Consider the following 17,980-nt stretch of genomic DNA (forward strand, 5'->3'; position numbering starts at 1 on the left):
AGAAGTCTTTGATTTGGAATGTATGTAAAACAGACATCCTACAGACGGATTGTTTTTTTGTATATTTTTTTGTCTACAAAGTGTGCCAACAATCACAAATTTGGTGATATTTATGATTGGGTATTTTACTTTGATAAGAAAAGCATTGTAATTCTAAGAATGTGAATATTTTGTTGTTACTGATACCACACATACATCTCGGAGATGTCTATTTGATGTCTGCATTTACATCTGCAAGATGTTGTTTTTTGATTGTTTTGATTGTGAGACGTTTCTTAAAAGATGTCATATAGATATATAGATATATAACATATTGAAGAAGTCTTTGATTTGGAATGTATGTAAAACAGACATCCTACAGACGAACACCTGTACCTGTTTGCTTGCTAAGTTGTTAGCCATTTTAGGAGACAGAACTTATTACCGACCAAAATACAAAAACTACCAAATTACTACAGCTGACAACTGAGATAATGTAATGAATCTACCTGTAAATGCAACAAACTTAGGGAACTGTCGTCTCCACTTTCCAAGTGAACCGTGCTCAAGCCCACCTCTGCAACCTGCCCAGGGGGCGATTAACCAAACCGTGCCCGGGTGCGGTACAGAGTGATCACACTAGTCAAACGAACCAGGCCTTGGGGGTCAAACACGCCCAAGCAATTTAATGTCGGTCTTGTCTACATCATCAATCCCAGGAAGTAAACTGTTGCCTATAATCTGTGTGTTTGTTGTAGTCCAAGAAAAGAGATTTATGTTGGAGACGATAACTTGCGTCATCTATTACTTTAGGGTTTGTACCTTTTGCATATCGTTAACATGTACTGATACACACTTACACACCAAAGGAAATGTAAAATCACAAATCGGACCATAGTTGCACTTTAATCCAACATTTTGACCACAATTCTGTTTCTGGTCATTTATCTTTTCACCTGATATATATTCAAAAATATTTTTTACAAATAATGGCTGCATTAAATGTTATGTTTATTAAATTAAACATGTAAATAAGAATTAGGAATAATTGATAATGATTAAATAAAACCTGAAAAAGTCAGAATAAAGATAAACAGATGTATGCATTTTTATTGTCCTTTATTATGCCACAAGACTTTAATTGCATAATTCTCACAAAGCTCAAAGACACACAAAAAATTATTTTAACTGCGGTACAGTGGTGTTCAAAAAAAGCAGTGCAACCTGATAACCCACTGTTATTATTAGTAGTAATATTTTGGAGATTATTTAGTTACAGATGTAGAAGTTAAATAGATTATGTTGCCTTTTTACAGAAGAGAAAATGCCCCTAAAATGGGTGTTTTAACAAGACAACAACTCCAAACACACAAGCAAGAGGGCAAAATCTTGGTTCCAGGCAAAAGGATTGGGGTTATGAAGTGGCCATCCTCTGATCTCTACCCCATTAAAAACTTGGGTGACATTAAAATGCAGTTTCTGATGCAAAACCTAAAAATTGACAGGAACTGTGGATCCTGGACTAAATCAACTTGCCAGAAGTTGGTTGACTCAATTTGACACAGATGTGCAGCAGTTTTCAACCACAAGGGATATGCAACTAAATATTACTAATTCAATAGTTTAAAGTAAAGATAAATCTTTAAAAAATTCTTCAGTTTATAAGTATCTAAAGAGAAAAATGTTTACACTGCTATTTTTTGAACAGCTTAATATTCATGTTGTTTCCCTTTAAAAGAAGAAGACAGACTTGATTTTGTTAATGCTTTGATTTGGCATTAAAGGCGGAGTCCATGATGTTTGAAAGCCAATGTTGATATTTGAAATCACCTAAACAAACACGCCCCTACCCCAATAGAATCTGGACCTTCTGTTGATAGACCCGCCCCACACATACGCAACCCGGCATTTGATTTGATTTGATTGGCTATAAGTGTGTTTTGGTAGTCGGCCCGTCTCCTTTTCCAACGCGTTTTTCAAACATTGTGGACTCCGCCTTTAAATATCATGTTTTCCATACATCCGAAATAAAGGAATTAAAATCTATTTATAACATTTCTGCACTTTTTCACTTTTATTTGGGCTATTCTTTAAACACCACTGCACATGCACAAAGTTTATGCAAATAAGCTATTGTTAAATAAATGTTTACAAGAATGTAAGAGGGGTTCCTATTCTTTCATTTCCCAGATATTCTTTAAGGAATGAACGTATTTCTGGACTGAACAGATTTGTATGGTAATCTCTGGAATCTTTCTCAGATTTAGGTTTAGGGCTGCGTGCACACATATCCTTCACTCCCCAGCTTACAATACCGACCTATCAAAGAAATTTCTTATATTAAAAACAAACATCTCTCAGAACAACATGCACATCTGCTTGAAAAGGGAAGTTAACAAACATAAGACTGAAGTGGAGAAATTATTCAAAATCTCACCTGTACTAATCGTGCACCAGGAACAAATGTGGCACCTCCAGAATCACCTGTCACAAAATGACATGCACACACAAAATCTTTGTATATGCCTGACAAAACTTAAATATGAATTCTAAAACAAAAGCTATGAGTAAGGTTTAATAATAATATTTTATAATAGCAAAACTAGAAAAATAACACGCCTTAAAGCAAACATCACACATACCTTTGCAGGCAACATCATCTGTGGTTGGTTCAATACCACCACTGCATAAAAAATTGTGTGAAACAATATCCTTTGCATTTGTCGCAGTGATTCCTTTTGCTTTTTTTGCATCTTCAATACAAGCATCCCACTGAAAAAAACACAACAAATTGACATGAGACTACTGAATGTTGAACATGTCCTCAGTCCAGAGTTATCAAAAATCAAGCAATGTTAAATCATAATAAATACACACATGAATGATCGTCTCGGTTACGTATGTAACCCTTGTTCCCTGAAGGAAGGGAACGGAGACGTCACGCTGTGACCGACGAAGTAGGAATCCCTACCAAAGCGCCACTGGAGCTGACCCTTCCGGTGTCTGCATAAAGCCATCCAAATCCACTAAGGAGACGGAGAATTAGGTTTTAAGGCAGAAGGCCGGTCACTACCTGTTCCATTACCACAATAGTGACAGCAACTGGGAAGCAACCTACCTGAGTGGAATAGGAACACTAACACGTAGGTTCGCGAGAATGCAGCTAGTGAGAGGCTGGCAGCCGATGCTCCGCAACATCAACTGCCAAGGCAGCGGAGGAGGGTCAAATCAAACCTTTACACATTTTTGACCGGATGGCCTTCCATACTGGTACTACGGTGTAGCGTCAGTAGGAGGCTGCAAGCCGACACGCGAGCTAGTGCTCCCCCAGATGAGGAGAGAACACAAGAGGAGACCGGCTCGATACGAACACTGTAAAATCTAATGAACGTATAGGTGTCGCCCAACCAGCAGCTCTGCAGATGTGTGTCAGTGAGGAACCACGAGCAAGTGCCCAAGATGAGGCAACACTTCTGATGGAGTGCACTCTCAAATTAAATGGACATGGGTTGCCCTGCAGTTTATATGCAAGGGCAATAGTGTCTACAATCCAATGAGACATCCTCTGCTTGGTGACAGCTTTTCCTCTCTGCTGCCCACCGTAATAGGATCTGAGGTCCTGAAACTTTGAGTTCTGTCGACATACAACCGCAACGCGTGTACGGGACATAACAAAACCATGGCTGGGTCTGCCTCCTCCGGTGGCAGCACTTGCAAGCTCATCACCTGATCTCTGAAAGGAGTGGTGGGAACTTTGGGCACATAGCCTGGCCTGGGTCTCAATGTTACAGCAGGTCCAAACTGAAGGCACGACTCGTCGACTGAAAATGCATGGAGGTCCCCTACCCTCTTAACCGAAGCCAGTGCGAGCATGGTCAGAGTTTTCACTGTGAGAAACTTCAGACTCACAGACTGCAGCGGCTCAAAAGGGGCAGCCTGCAGGGCTTTCAGGACCATGGACAGGTCCCAGGGAGGAATAACGGGAGGGCGCGAAGGATTCAGCCTTCAGGCTCCTCTTAAAAACCTAATAACCAGGTCGTGCTGACCCACTGATCTACCGTTTATCGGGGTATGATGAGCGGAAATCGCAGCAATATCAACTTTAATGGTGGAGGGTGACAGCCTACCATCCAACCGATACTGAAGATACGAAAGCACGACACTGACGGGGCATTCTCGGGGGTTCTCTCGTTTAGAGGAACACCAATTGACAAACAGGTTCCAGTTGAGCATGTAAGTGTGTCTCGTAGACGGCGCTCCTGCAGCAGCAATAGTGTTAGATACCGCTTGCGGTAAATCACTTAAAACCTCTGCGTGTCAAGGGACCAAACGTGGAGATTCCACAGGTCAGGGCGTGGGTGCCATAACGTGCCCCCTCTTTGAGAAAGAAGGTCCTTCCTCAGGGGAATCTGCCAGGGAGGGGCTGTCGCGTGGAGCATGAGTTTAGGAAACCAGTTCCTTATGGGCCAATAAGGAGCAACCAGTAAAAGTTTCTCTCCGTCCTCCCTGACTTTGCACAGGGTCTGTGTGATAAGGCTCACTGGGGGGAATGCGTATTTGCGCACACCCCGTGGCCAGCTGTGTGCCAGAGCATCCACGCTGAGGTTGCCCTCGGTTAGTGAATAGAACAGGCCAAAACGCCGAAATGCTTCCAAATCAGCTGAACCGTCTGGGGGTGGAGTCTGCATTCACCAGGGCGGGCTGCTTGTAAAAGTGCGTCTGCCGCTGCGTTGAGCGAGCCCAGGATGTGAATGGCACGAAGAGACCTCAGATTCTTCTGACTCCAAAAGAGGAGAAGACGGACGAGATGCGACAGGTGACAAGAGCACAAACCACCTTGGCGATCGATATACACAACGGTCACAATGTTGTCGGTGCAAACAAATACATCCTTTCTTCGCAGCTCTGATCCGAGATGAACGAGTGCTAGATATAACGCCCACAGCTCGCGGCAATTGATATGCCAGGGCAGTTGGGGTGCTGTCCACACCCCTGAGACTGCAAGCCTATCGTACTTGGCCCCCCACCCCGTGTTGGAGGCATCTGTGTGTACTACAGCATGCCAGGAGACCTGTCTCGGGGGCACACCTGCCCTCAGAAATGCTGGATCTGACCACGGAGTGAAAGTGAGACGACACGCAGGTGTAATGGTTACACGGTGTATGCTGGTGTGCCACGCTCTCCTTGGGACTCGATCGTGAAGCGGTGTCATATGGAGCAACCCCAGCGGAGTCCCCACCGCAACTGCAGCCATATGCCCCAGGAGCTTCTGAAATTGTTTCAGCTGGACCACGCGAGTGGAATTAACGGCACTACCGATGTCCCCGCGGTGGGGCAGCCGGGCGGAACAGGTGAAACTGCCAGTGTGTGGGCCATGACAGCACACACATCTACAGTGTGTGGTGTGACATGGACCTGAGACTGTGAGGGGTGAGATGGTCGTTTGGCCTCCGAGACAAAGTGTCCAGACTCTGAAAAACACCCGCTGGCGATAGAGGAAGAGGAGGGTGAGCTGGTGTGTGCACGCTCTCAGTCTGCTTTTGTGCCGCGGAGAACTGCTGGGCGAAGGACTCCACGGACACTGGAGCATCCAGGAACTTATTATTGTCTGCGTCCTTCAGGTCAGCCAGACACAGCCAGAGGTGGCGTTCTTGGACCACCATGGTGGACATCGCACGACCAACTGCCTGCGCTTTGACCTTGGTTGCCCGAAGAGCCAGATCAGTGGCAGCTCGGAGCTCTGAGAAGGTGAGAGTGGAAGGCTGACACGGTCGTAAATGCTTGAGAACGGCGATCACCAAGTTCTAGTCAGCTCTTCGTGCACCTCAGGGAATAATGGCATGGGAGGTGTGGGCTGAGAGGCCCGGGCAGCTCCGAAGTACCAATCATCCAGACGGGACGTTTCGGGAGGAGGGGGGTTAACCCACTCCAGCCCTACCGCCTCAGCCGCTCGAGTGAGCATGGCCGCCATCTCCGGGTCAAACTCCGGCGCCGCAACCCGACCATAGAGAGGAAGGACGTCCGAGTCCGCTTCAGAGGGAGGGGACATTTACATGGACGAAAAGCCATCCTGAAAAGGACGCTGATCTCCGGATATACAAGATAGTGGCTGTCTTTAACAAGACACAAAGCTCTCTCTATCACTCTTTCAGGGAAAATCACTTTTATAGGTGCTCAGTTGATGATGCGCACAGGGAGAGGCAACGCACACACTGGAACTCAAAACAAAAAGAAGAGCAGTGGAAACTGCAAGCTTCTGCTGTGGTACTGCTTGTCCAACCAACCTCAGCAACCGTTCCCAGAAGCGCGGAGTAAGTAGCTTCTCAGTAGGAGATACTGCCGGCTTTTGAAGCGAAAAAGCGAATTTTGGTATTCTGCACCTGCTGCTTATCTACGCACCTGGCGGGATAGCGCCAGCATTATGCAAATACCTGCATGACAAGTTCATTGGCGTTTTAGTAGTTACTCAAAGTAGACTGGTCTCTCTAAGCGAGTGTCCAGTTCATCGGTCACGACGTGACGTCGTAGTGACCGACTGAAAGGGAACATATACAGAGTAAAAATTTAAAGTTCAAAATTGTACCGCTTTCAGTAATGTTATTTTATATTACACATAATTACCAAATTTCCCCGTTTGATTGTGATGTCCTTCTGTTCAATCTTGCCTCCAATATCTGACATGAAAGCAGCATTCACGGTATCTGCACTCAATAGCATCTCCTCATGTAACAACAACGTCAATGAAATGTAAATTGTATTTTAGTTGCTGCATATAGTGAGCTCGTAAGTTTGCACAACATGCAGAAACCTTGTGATTAAATATTGCATTTTGCTTGTTTTTAGCTCACCATGTTTTTTGCACGTTCCCTCTCTGTCTGAAAGTTTTAAAGCTCCACTGGTTTCCTTTGTGCAGGGGATGCAAATTGGTCTGCACAGATAAACAGGATATTTTAATAATATGCACTTTCTCATAAGAGTAAAATCACTTCATCAGCTGTGTTTCTTACCGAATATCAGGACTCATGATTACAGGATCTTCCAGTTGAAGAAGGGCTATGTCAAATTCATAATATTCTGAAATACCCTTGTCACGCTTTGCGGCAACATTATAGCTAGGATGAGGTATGTACTCTTTAACTTTTATTCCTTAGGGTGGAAAAGGAAAACTTAATCAGCTGGGAAAAATACTATTTAAGATACAACTGAAGACATACAGTAGAGTAGGTTACCTTTAGACTTTGATTCCATGTCAACAGTTATCCTATCAGCTGTATCACCAAACTTGAAGCAGTGAGCCGCTGTCAAGATGAAGGTCGATGTGACTAATGACCCAATGCATTTTGAAATTGTTCCATCACTACGCTGCAAAAACAATAAAAAAACCCCACAGTCAAATTAATGTGAACAATAACAAATGATTGAAAGCACTTCATCTGTTCTGCTTTTGTTTAAGACAAAAAGATAAAGAGATGCCCACAGTCACACTGATCTTTGCCAACCAGGGGTATTGACGACGCTTATGGGAATTTGAGCCATCATCATAATCTTTGTAAAGTCCACACAGTTTTACACTGGTACCCTCATCTGTTAAAGAAAGATGGTAAGATTAATTAATATATATTAAAGTTTATAGGGTCACTTACTCATTAATTACATTATTATTTTAGAATAATAGTAAACTTGTCAAATGATGAAATAACACCAGCGTTAATATACATTTTAGCATCTTCAGTGAATTCACCCTGAAATGCTTTTTAAACAGTATTCCCATCTAATCTGGACTCTTACTGGCTGCTTTTTCTTTATTATTTAGTCCAAAATAAAAAAATGTAATGTAGGATTTTTTTCTTTTATATTGCTTTCGGATCAAAGGCTTTTAAGATCATGAAAAACATTTCAGTCTAGTAATCACAAACTTTTGTATATTAACAGAACAAGATAAATTGAGAAATATGATAACATAATACAGTACCAATCATGGTGTCAAACGTCTCCTTTAAATCATGCAGATCTCGAAGTTTGAAAAAAAACTTTTCGTTTCCTCTGTCAGTCTTAAAATGATTTATATCCTCAGCATTTACATCATCACCCATTCCAAACACATAAAGGTCTGTTAAAAAAAAATCGCATGAGTAATGGACAATATAATACTATAAAAATCTTAAAAATCAGTAATTTATGAATAAATTTTTCTCAGTTACTGTGCTGCTGTTTTTTTTTTACAAAAATAGTTTTCTGCTGAGGTGCAAATGCACCAAAATAAAAAGTAGTTCCCTTTCAGTCTGTCACTACGACGTCACGTCGTGACCAACAAATTGGGAACGCGTCTCGCAGGACTAATCTACTTTTGAGAGACAGGTGCAGTTACCAAATTAGCTTTTTTCGCTTTGAAAGCTGGCAGTGATCTGCTCACGAGAAGCTCTCTACCTGAACCAATAGAACTCTGCGTGTTTGACTTGGTTGGACAAAGGCACCACAGCAGAGGCTCGCAAGTGTTTCCACCTTTTCTTTTTTTATAATTCTCTCTCTTTTGAGTTGAGTGTGTGTGTTGCCGCTCCCCTGTGTGCTTCATCAACTTCAGCACAACTAGTGTTTCCTCTAAAAGAGTGTGCAGGTGAATTTGTGTCTTTTTAAAGGCAGCCATTCACCTGCACTGCGGCGGTTAAAGCGTCGTTTAAAAGATGTCTTTCTGTCCGTGTTCAACTTTTGGATGTGGCAAATACGTGGGTCTCCATGATGGCAACGATCACTGCATCTCATGTCTCGGCATCCAACACGCAGAGACAGCGCTTGTGGGAGGTTCATGTTCCACCTGCGAGAACATGACTCTTGTGGATCTGCAAGGTCTGATGGCGTTTCTCCAGGACCATTGCCCTCCTCTTCCATTGCCTAGTGGTACCAAAGGTGCGGCCATGAAGCTCCGGAAGGACAACCTGGGCATCACGGTGCTGAATCGGTCAGCTGGTTTGTCCAGTGGCTCTCAGCACCTCGGATCCACGACCAGCGGGGAGCGTGTGTTCTGCCTCTCTTCCTCTGTCGGGCCTCCCGAGGATTCAGTGTCTGTCGTAGCATCGGAGGGGGGGCGTCCATTTCAGACGTCAACCAAGAACCTCTCCCTCCTTCAGGGAGGGAAGTGGAGCCTGTGTTTGACCCTGAGATGGAGAGTACCTGCCCCACCCGAACCATTCCGCCTAAATGACTGGTACTTCGGAGCTCCGAGCATCTCACAGCCCCTCCACCTGTACCATTCTTTCCCGAGGTGCATGACAAGCTGACTTGGTCGTGGAAAACCATGGTTTCCTCCCAGGATCGATTGCATCAGCTGTCACCCATTACTTCTATCGACGGCAGGGTCACTAGGGGCTACGCTGGTATCCCAACAGAACGGCGGGTGGGGATGCAACTGTGTCCCACCGGTGCTGTCTCCTGGAAGGACCAGCCAACCCTGCCCTTGCAGGCCTGCAGGCACTCATCATCCTTGACGGGGTCTGCATACAGGGCCTGTGGGGAGACGGCCTCTGCCCTGCACGCCATGGTGCTACTGCAGGTCTATCAGGCTAAGGCTCTGAGGAATCTGCACGAGGGAGGTCACGATTCAGCAGTCTTTTCAAACCTGCGTGCGGCCACCGACCTGGCGCTTCGTGCGACCAAGGTCACAGCACAACCCGTCGGTCGTGCCATGTCCACCTTGGTGGTCCAGGAGCTGTCCTCTGTGCCTGGCGGACATGCGGGATGCAGACAAAATCCGGCTCCTGAATGCTCCATTGGCCTAGGCTGGCCTGATTGGCAAGGTCATCGAGAACATTGCACAGCAGTTCTCAGCCACCCAGAAACAGCCTAAGGCCATCGCTCAGATCATGCTGCATTGGAAGAGACCAGTTCCTCGCCCGCAGACGCTGGCCCCTCAGTCTGCCCCTTGCCTAGGGTGTCCTGCTGCAGCAGCCTCCGTTCCTCCCCGGGCAACTTCTTTAAAGAAGAGAGGAACCAGCAGTCAGCAGCCCACCCGCTTACCCCTCTAGCTGTGGTGGAAAATCCAAGACCAAGCGGCCCTAAGACAGCAACCTAGAGGTGGAGAGGATCGCTCTTCAGGAGATGGTGAAGGCACCACTCCCCCCACCGGAGGCGGGCTGGATGGGGAATCCTTGTTTTTTATTTCTGTTCTGCTGGTTTTTCAGCCGGCACCCACAAAACCACAAAAAAAGCGAATTCCTTTTCCTTCTCTAGGTCTACAGAGGTGTTTGGGAGCGATGGATTGGCTTATAACCCTATGTCCTCTCTCTCCTCTATCGCCAGCAGATGTGCCAAACGGCCCGGGATCTCCACAACAGAGTCTTGTCTACTCAGCCATAAAACAGCGAAGCCAGCAGAGTGTTACGTTACACAAAACTTCTGTCGACTCAGCCAAAGAGCGCGCATCGACAAGCACCCTTGGTCCGCTCACCGCGGGTACACCGGTCGTGCCTTTAGTCCCTTTCGCAAGGTCTCTGGAGGCATGGCAACAGCTTCCCAACCCGTCGCGGTGGCGTTTATGCACGATTTGTCTCAGCTATGCGATCCAATTCACCCGGCGACTCCCAAAATATTCGGGCATTTGCTTCACTACGGTGAAAGCTGCTGATGCACACATACTCCATGCAGAGATTGCTGTCCTTCTGGCAAAGGACGCGATTGAGCCTTTCCCTTCAGTCGAGATGAGGTCAGAGTTTTACAGCCATTACTTCATAGTACCCAAAAAGAGCGGTGGGCTGGGACCGATCTTAGATCTGCATGTACTGAATCGAGGACTTCACAGAATGCCACTCAAAATGCTGACGCAGAGGAGCATATTTCAATACATCCGCCCACGAGATTGGTTTGCAGCCATCGACCTGTAGGACGCGTACATTCATGTCTCAATTCTCCCCCGACACAGGCCATTTCTCCGCTTTGCATTCGAGGGGGTGGCCTATCAGTACAATGTCTTACCTTTCAGGCTTTCTCTCTCTCCCTGTGTCTTCACGAAACGGGGCTTTAAAACCCCTGAGAGAGAGCGTTTTGCGCATTTTAGCATATCTCTAGACGATTGGCTCATAATAGCTCAATCACGTCAGACGCTCTGCCAGCACATAGACCGTGTGCTCAAACACCTGCTAGTTTAGGTCTTCAGGTCAATTGGGAGAAGAGCAAACTTTGCACCGTGCAGAGGATCTCTTTTCTTGGTATGGAACTGGATTCGGTTGAATGCACGGCATGGTATATAGAAGTGTGTGCACAGTCAATACTGACTTGCTTGAATAGGAGAGACTTGTCCGAGGAGAGCATGGCACAGCAGTATCCACCGGGTTTGCAGCCTCGGGGGTTTGGTGCTGCACTGGCACATAAATTGCCTCAATGGCTTTATATCTTGCTCTCGTCCATTTCAGCAACAAGCTCTGAGGCAAAGATGTATTAGTTTGCACCGACAACATGTGACTGTTTCGTATATCAATCGCCAAGGTGGTTTGCGCTCTCGTCAACTGTCGCATCTAGCCCGTCATCTCCTCTTATGGAGTCAGAAGAATCTGAGGTCTCTCTGCACCATTCACATCCCAGGGTTGCTCAACACAGCGGCAGACGCACTTCCACGAGCAGCGTGGCCCGGCGAATGCCGACTCCACCCCCAGTCAGTTTTGCTGATTTGGAAATGTTTCAGAAGAGCGCAGATTGATCTGTTCGCATCTCCAGAGACAACCCATTGTCGCCTGTTTTATTCATTAACAGAGAGAACACTCGTGTGGATGCACTGGCTCACAGCTGGCCGGGGGTCCACGCAAATACATATTTCCCCCAGTGAGCCTTCTCGCACAGACACTGTGCAAAATCAGGGAGGACGAGGAGAGCATTCTATTGCGCCATATTGAACCAGAAGTTGGTTTCCAGAATTTAAGCTCCTCTAAAACAGCCCCACCCTGGTGGATTTCCCTAAGGAAGGACCTTCTTTCTCAGGGAGGGGGCACATTATGGCACCCGCGCCGCCAATAAACGATAGATCAGTGGGTCAGCACAACCTTGTCATTAGGTTTTTAAGAGGTGCACAAAGGCTGAATCCTTCGTGCCTATTCCTCCTTGGGAACTGTCCATGGTGCTGAAAGACTTACAGAACACTCCCTTTGAGCCTCTGCATACTGTGAGTATTAAGTTTCTTACAATGAAAACTTTAACGCTCCTTGCATTGGCCTCTGTGGAGAGGATAGGGGACCTTCCTGCATTTCCAGTCAACAATTCGTGCCTTCAGTTTGGGCCTGCTGAATTCAGTGTAACACTGACACCCCGGCCTGACTACATGCCCAAATTTCCCACCACTCCTTTCAGAGACCAGGTGGTGAAACTGCAAGCGCTGCCTTTAGAGGAGGCAAACCCAGCCATGGCTTTGTTATGCCCTGTACGTTCACTATGTGTGTATGTGGATCGAACTCAAAGCTTTAGAACCTCAGACCAGCTTTTTGTCTGTTACGGTGGTCAGCAGAAAGGAAAAGCTGTCACCAAGCAGAGAATGTCTCATTTGATGGTAGACACAATCACCCTTGCTTATGAAAAGCAGAGCACTCCATGCCCCTTTGGTTTGAGAGCCCACTCTACAAGAATTGTGGCATCGTCTTGGGCTTTGGCTTGTGGTTCCTCGCTAATAGACATTTGTAAAGCTGCCATCTGGGCTATATCTAACATGTTCACTATATTCTATAGTGTCCGTATCGAACCGGTCTCCTCTGGGGTTCTCTCCTCAAACTGATGAGAATACCCAGGGTAACCCAGGGCTCCTGTGTCGGCTTGCAGCCTTCTTTTCGGGGCTGTATGACCGCACCATTATGGAAGGCTATTAGTGCAAAAACGTTACAAAAACTGCTTTGTTGTACTCCTCCACTGCTTTGTGGCCGATGTTGCGGAGCATCGGCTGTCAGCCTCTCACTAGATGTATCATTGAGAACCTGGGTTAGGCTAGCACCCACATTGCGTCCCCTTGAGGGTTCCGGTGTGAGTATTCCATGGAAATTTTTCTCTTTACCATGTTTCCCTTAGCGGGGCTCGCTCTGTGCCTCTCTAGGATGAGTTATTACTAAGAGGGTTTCACGTTATGACCTTGAGTCTTCAAGATGTCACCCAAGTGGTACCTTAGAGGATAGTTCCGCAGTGTTCCTAGTCCCGCCTGGCAGGTTCGCTTCCCAGTTCGCTTGCTTCACTATCGTGGGTTTAAGAACAAGTAGTGACCAGCCTTCTGCTCTAACCCCATTTCCCCTCCCTAAAAATGGGAGAGTCGGGGGGTTTACGCAGGCACTGGAACGGTCAGCTTCAGTGGCGCTTTGGTAGAGATTCCCAATTCATCGGTCACGGCGTGACATCGTATTGACCGACTGAAAGGAAACGTCTCTCTTATGTATGTAACCCTCGTTCCCTAAAGGAAGGGAATGGAGATGTCAAGTCCCATCGCCACAGTTTGCTGTTCCACTGCTGATACCAGTCGGGCACTGATGCTCACCTTTCTCAGCAAAAAGAGCTAATTTGGTAACTGCACCTGCCTCTCGTTAAATACTCACACGGGGCGGCGCCGGCAGATGCAAAGACCTGTATGACAAGTTCATTGGCTTTTTTCAAGTTTCTCGAAGTAGATTGGTCCCGCAAGACGCATTCCCAATTCGTTGGTCATGACGTGACGTCTCCGTTTCCTTCCTTGGTCCCTCCCGAGACGCTTAGATGGTAACAGTGATATAACAACAGACTAAAGGTTCCTGTAAAAACAATACATTTCAGATTTATCCTCACCAAGTTTTTCCTCACGTGAAGGATCCTTTTGTATCACAAGATCTTTTATTTGGTCCACCTTAGGTTTGGGATTTCCACCCATGTTGGCTTGACCTACAGTGCGAAATAAGGTGTAAAATACATTGAATATATTATACATAACTTAACATTATTAAATTTGTCAAATTTCCACTTTGCAGATCTGCGGCACAATTTTTTATGATTCCATTTCACATCAAAAGCCCTTAAACACTGCTAACCACTTGGAAAACAAGTCTACATTGAAAAAAGTAAAATATATCCAATACCATCAGAGAACAAGATGACAATATGTTGAGTCTCAAGAAAGCTCTTTTTATCAATTTCCTTCTCAATTAGCATACTCTCATAAATGCTCCAGTAAGCTTTGGCGATATTAGTCCCGGTTCGTTTCCCTTTACCTGTTAGGTACAAAAACACAGGGAGATTAAATAACGATACATACAGCATCACTCTTAAAACTCATTTAAGTGCTTATCCAAACAAAACACTTACTGCTATATTTAAAATCTCCTAGTTTATTAAGAATTTGTAAGAGGTTATCTTTTTGACCAATCTTAAAGTCTCGCATAGTGACAATCCTGGTAACATCTGTGGCAAAAATCAGGATCTCATAATTTGGGGAGACCTCATAGTAACTGATCTGTGGGTAAAGAATGAAGTCAAATTAATTTTAATTAGGTCCATGTACAGTTGCACGTTACTATAATAAGAATATACAGTAGTACACAATTATGCAATGTTACATGAGTGCTGTTATACTAAAATCTTAGCACAATTTATCATGAGATATGTGGTAAAGAACAGAAATGCAGGAAATACCTTTTCTATGAGTTTACTAATGACACCTTTCGCCTTTTCAAACTCCTTTTCATCTATGCTATCAGATACATCCAAGGCAATGTAGATATCAAGCTTTCCACCTTTATTCACTGTTATTCTCTTTCCTTGCTGAACTGAAGAAATGAAGAATAGGTTTCATGCAATGTGCGGTGATAAAATCTCTCATTCTGTCAAAACAAACTTGCAGAGGAAGATAACAGTACACACCTATTTCTTCATCCTGTTGAGAAACCTGTAGATTTGTCTTGAGAGAAGAGCTGAAACTCTCGGATGCTTCCTCTGGGGTGTCATATGTGAAATCAGCTGTATTTACAAAACAACAACAACAGCATTTGAGTCCCAGCACAGACAGCCCATGTTCATTTTTAGGAACATTTACAGTCAATGTGGTACAAAGGTCACACGCATGTACAGTTTTTGTGAAGGAAGTAAGAAGGTTTACCGTAACATTCCGGTTCTGTCCCTGACCACAGGCCACTTTCCTGACAGACTCGCTCACGGGAACCAATCAAGATCAGTTTACTCTCACAGTTGTATGTAACTTTGTCATCAATATTAAACATATTGCCTGACCTTGTAGTGCCAGGGGGAACACCAGGATCAGGACAGTGATCCGCTGTGAGAAACACATATGACACAACTTATTATTGACATGATTTTGTCAAGCAAAGTAAATTCAGTATCGTCATTCACAGCTCCCACTATCTTGTTTTTTGAACTCCAAATCCCAATTTACAAAAAGACTAGTTTAAAAGCTAACATGTAAAAAACATGTTTAAACATTTGCAGCATCAGCAGCATGCAAATAGTTATAAAACAGAGCTCAAGTATTGCAAGTTTTCATTCATTCGTGTTTTCTCAAAATGTAGGATATATTTAGGATTCTCATCTAAATTGCATTATTTATTTATTAGCACTATTCCAGTATCCAGGGCTATATTCATGGCGAGAACTGATTGATCCATACACCAGGAAATTCACAGACAAGTCAGGAAATTTGGCATCGCCAATCCACCCTGCTTGTCTTTGGACTGCAAAGATACACAGGGAGAACATGCAAATTCCACACAAGGCCTCTCAACCCAGCCGAGCCTCGAACCGGGGAGCCTTTAGTGCTACCCACTGAGCCCCTAAATTGCATTACTTGTTACTTACAGTTTCTTCCACAGATTGGTGTGCCACCACTCCACTTCCCATTAGGTTGGCAGATTCGGGACACTGAGCCACTGAATGTGTAGCCAGATTGACACGAGTAGCTGGTTGTGTTGTTCACAAAATATCTCTGCTGATAAGGATAGACCTCCCCGTTTTCAAAACCACGAGGATCGGGGCATGTGACCACTAAGATACATAGACACAAATGCAGAATATATAACTCGAATGATGTTTTTGTTAGTTTTTAATGAATAAGAATGGATTATAGAGGGATACAGATGTCATACTCTATTGCTTACTCTTGCACTGTGTTTTCCTTGTTGGTTTTGGGTCCCATCTTCCATTTTTACACTGCCGACTCTTAACAGATGGGTAATAGCCTTCTGGACAAGTATATCTCAGAATGCTACCTTCAGAAAAACCATTTGAGAGAGAAAATCTCCCCATACTAATGTCCAGATTCTCATTAGAGCACAAGGTGGAAGTCGGAGCACCTGTAGGAAATATAAAAATTCAATACAGACAAGTATACATTGAAATAAAAAATCATCATAATGTGATGTAAAGTGTATCTTTACATACTTTTGTCATTTGCAAATGTTGAAGTTTCAAGACACTTCATGTGTATAGAACTTGACCCAAAATTTAAATGTTTCTGAATTTTTATATATTTGAGTAAATTAAATATATAACATAAAGTGTAAATGTTTTTAAAATAAAATGTTGTAAAATAAAACATAAAATTATATAGTTAATAATAAAAATATAGTTATGATTAATAATTAACTTAATTTAAATCATTCAGTTACAAGACTTTCTGTTGTTTTAAGAGATAACTCGATGTTTTGGATTATAAAGCAGTGCAAGAAGACCTACCGGTTATAAGAGCACATAAATTTGCAAGTATGAATAGATGAAGTGCTTCATACTCCATGATGCTCTTTTTTGTCTCAACAGTAAACGAAACAACAGAGGACGTTCATCGACATATTTATACACCAGTGAAAGGAAGTGACTGTAGGCTGTGGACATATTTAGCATGTAACAAAGAAAACATCCAACCTAAGCAATAATCATTGTCAAAGTTATTACTTTGTACTAGTTTGACATTACTTTTGTTTATAGATTATTTAAAATGGTCAACCGTAAAAACACAGTCAATTATGAAAATGCTTTTATTAAAAAATTTTAAAACTTTTAGTTTACACTGTCTGCTTTCTTCTGGTGTGTTTTCGTAGTCCTCATCAGTATTTTATTCATATATTTATCTCATCAGAATAACCACCACAAATAATAATCACAAAACCATCTTGAAAGTTCATTTTAGGAGGAGTTTGAGGCAAAAGGGAGTTGGCTGTTGATCAGATGATGTTGAAATGTGTGTGCCAATACTGTAGGTCAACTCAAATTAAACGCTGATGTTATCTCAGTCACATTTTTACATTAATTGGTATACAAAATTATGAGATAATTCCATTAGAGTGAACTATGAAATTGACCTTATAAACTGCCTGTAAGGATCCCTGGATCTATATTAAGTAATCCAAACTAATCTTTTGCAAATACATCTTACATCAGCAATACAGAGAATTGGTTCCTTTATTTAAGAAATATAAAAAACCCAGATGACCAAGTTATATCAACTGGGAAAGCCCAGCATGTCCACTTTTTTTAAAATGAATGCAAACATATACTGTTGACTGTAGGCCTACACAAAAAAATTAAACAGATCTAATCCATCTTACTAAAAGATACAAATATTTAGCGTAAAAACAAAGACAAGCTTGTATTTTACAATATGTGATGTGGAAGACGAGTTTTCTATGCAAAGATGTGTTTTGGTCTTTGATTCAGTATATGTTAATTGTCATGTTTTGGGAAATAAAAAAGGTTCACAACCAAAGCGCTGTGATGAAATCATGTAAAAGCCCGTGTGTCGCAATTTTCAAAAAGTTATGAAATACTATAAAAAGACTCTAAAAAACTTGAATCATTTTATAGCTAATTATGTGAATAAAAAATTCTAATATGTGTGACATTTTTGGCACATTTTAAGCATTATAATTTAGAATGACAACGGTCTACCAATGTACCGCTTTTCCTGGATATGATTTGTCATTCTTTTATTTACTGTTTTGGTTCATTTAAACAACATATTTAGTTTGACGTCCTGAAGTTGAGTAACACTTTCTTAAAGTTAAGCGCAGTG

General features: G+C 43.5%; 1 protein-coding gene across 3 annotated transcripts in view; it reads right to left on the reverse strand.

Moving 5' to 3' along the window:
• LOC129423420 (complement factor B) overlaps positions 1 to 17,308 on the reverse strand; it is a 105,074-nt gene extending 87,766 nt beyond the window's left edge. The window contains exons 1-18 of one of the 3 annotated variants that reach the window (XM_055179683.2): positions 16,648 to 16,806; positions 16,071 to 16,265; positions 15,772 to 15,957; positions 15,059 to 15,232; positions 14,824 to 14,919; positions 14,596 to 14,729; positions 14,269 to 14,416; positions 14,043 to 14,174; positions 13,756 to 13,848; positions 7,952 to 8,089; positions 7,457 to 7,563; positions 7,209 to 7,341; positions 6,987 to 7,125; positions 6,828 to 6,907; positions 6,601 to 6,701; positions 2,622 to 2,751; positions 2,417 to 2,463; positions 1,070 to 2,298 (exon numbers count right to left, since the gene is read on the reverse strand). In XM_055179683.2, the coding sequence (XP_055035658.2) occupies positions 2,128 to 2,298; positions 2,417 to 2,463; positions 2,622 to 2,751; positions 6,601 to 6,701; positions 6,828 to 6,907; positions 6,987 to 7,125; positions 7,209 to 7,341; positions 7,457 to 7,563; positions 7,952 to 8,089; positions 13,756 to 13,848; positions 14,043 to 14,174; positions 14,269 to 14,416; positions 14,596 to 14,729; positions 14,824 to 14,919; positions 15,059 to 15,232; positions 15,772 to 15,957; positions 16,071 to 16,265; positions 16,648 to 16,705 (2,262 nt within the window). In that variant the 5' untranslated portion in view covers positions 16,706 to 16,806 and the 3' untranslated portion in view covers positions 1,070 to 2,127. Of the gene's footprint in view, positions 1 to 1,069; positions 2,299 to 2,416; positions 2,464 to 2,621; positions 2,752 to 6,600; positions 6,707 to 6,827; positions 6,908 to 6,986; positions 7,126 to 7,208; positions 7,342 to 7,456; positions 7,564 to 7,951; positions 8,090 to 13,755; positions 13,849 to 14,042; positions 14,175 to 14,268; positions 14,417 to 14,595; positions 14,730 to 14,823; positions 14,920 to 15,058; positions 15,233 to 15,771; positions 15,958 to 16,070; positions 16,266 to 16,647 lie in introns of those variants that run through there. The other 2 variants (XM_073871207.1, XM_073871206.1) reach the window with 2 other exon arrangements.
• Positions 17,309 to 17,980: the final 672 nt, after the last annotated feature.

Source organism: Misgurnus anguillicaudatus, chromosome 9 (assembly GCF_027580225.2).
Source record: "Misgurnus anguillicaudatus chromosome 9, ASM2758022v2, whole genome shotgun sequence".
Taxonomy (NCBI): domain Eukaryota; kingdom Metazoa; phylum Chordata; class Actinopteri; order Cypriniformes; family Cobitidae; genus Misgurnus; species Misgurnus anguillicaudatus.